This window comes from Colobus angolensis, unplaced genomic scaffold (assembly GCF_000951035.1).
Source record: "Colobus angolensis palliatus isolate OR3802 unplaced genomic scaffold, Cang.pa_1.0 Scaffold15, whole genome shotgun sequence".
Classification (NCBI taxonomy): Eukaryota; Metazoa; Chordata; class Mammalia; order Primates; family Cercopithecidae; genus Colobus; species Colobus angolensis.
The window spans coordinates 17420800-17423625 of record NW_012114599.1 but is presented as its reverse complement, the minus strand read 5'-3'; the positions used below and the strand labels follow the sequence as shown (position 1 = coordinate 17423625).

General features: G+C 34.5%; 1 protein-coding gene across 2 annotated transcripts in view; it reads left to right on the top strand.

The window, feature by feature from the left end:
- YIPF4 (Yip1 domain family, member 4) overlaps positions 1-2614 on the top strand; it is a 30133-nt gene extending 27519 nt beyond the window's left edge. The window contains exon 6 of one of the 2 annotated variants that reach the window (XM_011935994.1): positions 2347-2614. In XM_011935994.1, the coding sequence (XP_011791384.1) occupies positions 2347-2394 (48 nt within the window). In that variant the 3' untranslated portion in view covers positions 2395-2614. Of the gene's footprint in view, positions 1-410; positions 1514-2346 lie in introns of those variants that run through there. The other variant, XM_011935993.1, reaches the window with a different exon arrangement.
- Positions 2615-2826: the final 212 nt, after the last annotated feature.

The window sequence follows — 2826 nt, the reverse complement described above, 5'->3', positions numbered from 1 at the left end:
ACCTCGCCCGGCTAATTTTTTTGTATTTTTTAGTAGAGACGGGGTTTCACCGTGTTAGCCAGGATGGTCTCGATCTCCTGACCTCGTGATCTGCCGTCTCGGCCTCCCAAAGTGCTGGGATTACAGGCTTGAGCCACCACGCCCGGCCTCCAAGTCTCTTTTTAATAGGCACCCCAAGTGATTCTTAAGATAAGACAGGTTTGATAAGACCACATTTACAGAAGTCAAGGAGTACAGCAAAGGTGGACATTCTTAATAAGTTTTTAACATTTGTAACAAGTTTTGCTATTTACCAAAATTGGTTGTTGATTTTTTCAAAATATTGTAAACACCATTTTTACTCTATGATATCCAAAAAGTTAATCGACTTGCTAATATGCTGCCTTTTGTCTTTTTTCCTTCTTTTAAAGCTGTTTGGTGTGTTTTGGGCTGCCTACAGTGCTGCTTCATTGTTAGTGGGTGAAGAATTCAAGACCAAAAAGCCTCTTCTGATTTATCCAATCTTTTTATTATACATTTATTTTTTGTCTTTATATACTGGTGTGTGACCCAAGTTATACATGAATAGAAAAAGATGGTGTCACATTTGTGTGTAGGCTGGGAATTCTTGCTGAAGGAATTGGAGAAAACCTGTTGCTGGCAAAATTTTACACGTTCCAGATGGAAAGGGAAGTTTAAGCGCTTTTTAAAACAATATTTTTTTTGTATTTAATTAAGCAATTGCAGTTATCTGGGATTTTTGGGTCAGAATTTTAAATTCTGCTTGATTCTCCATATTCCAGTGAATAAAATACAAAAGCATTGTGTTTTTAAGATTGTGTCAATATTCACCTAAAAACTTGTGCCAAAAGCACCTGGATTGGTAATTATATTTCACTTGAAGGGTAAATTTGACAATATCCTGATAATCTAAAGTGCAATTTTTTTCTTCAAAATGTTTTCTCCAGCATCACAGATCCTGCAGATATATATTTATATTTATACATATATATTTATGAAATAATTCTTATTCACAAAATATATTTCTGATAAACATTAAGATATTAAATCTGATGCGCAAACTTTTTTTAATTTGGCCATTAATCTTTTTTATTTAAAAATTTAAATTTGTTTTTAAAATTGTATATAATTTTTTAAACCTCACACATGCTTCAATACTTCCTTGTTAAGAATTCTTAATAATTACTAAACTGATTTTAATAGTTGCTGATATATATTTGGTTTGTTTGGGTATACTTTTCAAAACCATTTTTGAATGTCTGAACATCTGATTGAAAGTTTCTGTTTATCTTTCTGACCAAAGGAGCAAGAGGTATAATGGATATGGCATTCATTAAAATCGTTACTAGTACAAAAACAGTAATATTTACAGCATCAGTAAATATTTTTAAGTGGTACTTCTAAATCATAAAAGTTGGAGAAAGAGACCTTTAAAATCTTGTGGTCTTGAACAATGTTATATGAAGTAGAAAAAAATAAAATACTTCCCAGTTGTGTGTTTTGTTTTATAGCACCATGTCCTGTATTACTTGATATTTTAACAAGTATCAGGTACTCTCTAACAAATGTACAGTTTTTGCTAAGGGAAATATTAAGAAATTTTTATCAGTGAAATATTTGTTGCAAATAATTTCAAAGGTTTTTAGATATACCTTTAGTTAGTATTACTTTGTAAAGTAGGTAAATCATTTTATTTATGTCCACAAAATAGCAAATGTCTGTTAACTATTAGCAAATTATTGTATTATCCTTTCTGGTGTCACCCGGAAGAGTTTCCTGCTGTCCTCAGTATGATAACTTGGCGACCTCTCGGTATGTATTTCTTCAGCAAACTTATCCATCAGGAAATATCTCGCACCTCTGAAGCAAACCTACAAATGAGCATGTTATCAAGCCCACCCCTCTTCCTTTCCCCGATCCCAAAAGGAAAGAAAGAAAAACTTATTTTTTTTTTCTTTTTTTTGAGACAGAGTCTTGCTCTGTCAGCTGGGCTGGAGTGCAGTGGCCGGATCTCAGCTCACTGCAAGCTCCGCCTCCCGGGTTTACGCCATTCTCCTGCCTCAGCCTCCCGAGTAGCTGGGACTACAGGCGCCCGCCACCTCGCCCGGCTAGTTTTTTTTTTTTTGTATTTTTTAGTAGAGACGGGGTTTCACCATGTTAGCCAGGATGGTCTTGATCTCCTGACCTCATGATCCGCCCGTCTCGGCCTCCCAAAGTGCTGGGATTACAGGCTTGAGCCACCGCGCCCGGCCAGAAAAACTTATTTTAAGCTGCAGAAAAAGTGTGAAGCACCTTTCAGCTAGAATAATGTACAAAATTATACGTACTGATTTTTTTAAAAAACAGGTGAGAAGCACCAGAGGGATAGGACTTCTAGAAGTTAGAATAATATGAAGTAATCAGGAAATATCTATGCCTACAGAAGCAGCAACTGTAAGAGAAACATTTGTTACACTTCAGAAATTGCTGAGGTTAATACTTTGTTATAATTGACATTCATAGTGTTGACCCTGGAATCTTTCACAAAAAGTGTGGGGGTCAGGACCAGGAGGTAGAATTTTACAAGGCAATAAATGAAGGTATTTTAGGATCACCTCTATTAAAAAATGGTTTAATTTTTTAAAACTATCATTGCTTTAAGGTATGAATTTTAAAAATCATATGGATCATGTGTACTCCTAATGATGTAAGATAAAATGAGGTATTTTTGTTCTAAAAAGGTATGGTTTCTGTAAATACAAATTACAATGTTTCAAACTCAACCAATATCATCTTTGTGCTAATGAATGAGCAAAGTAGTTAGAACAGATTGTCAGTTTAAAAACA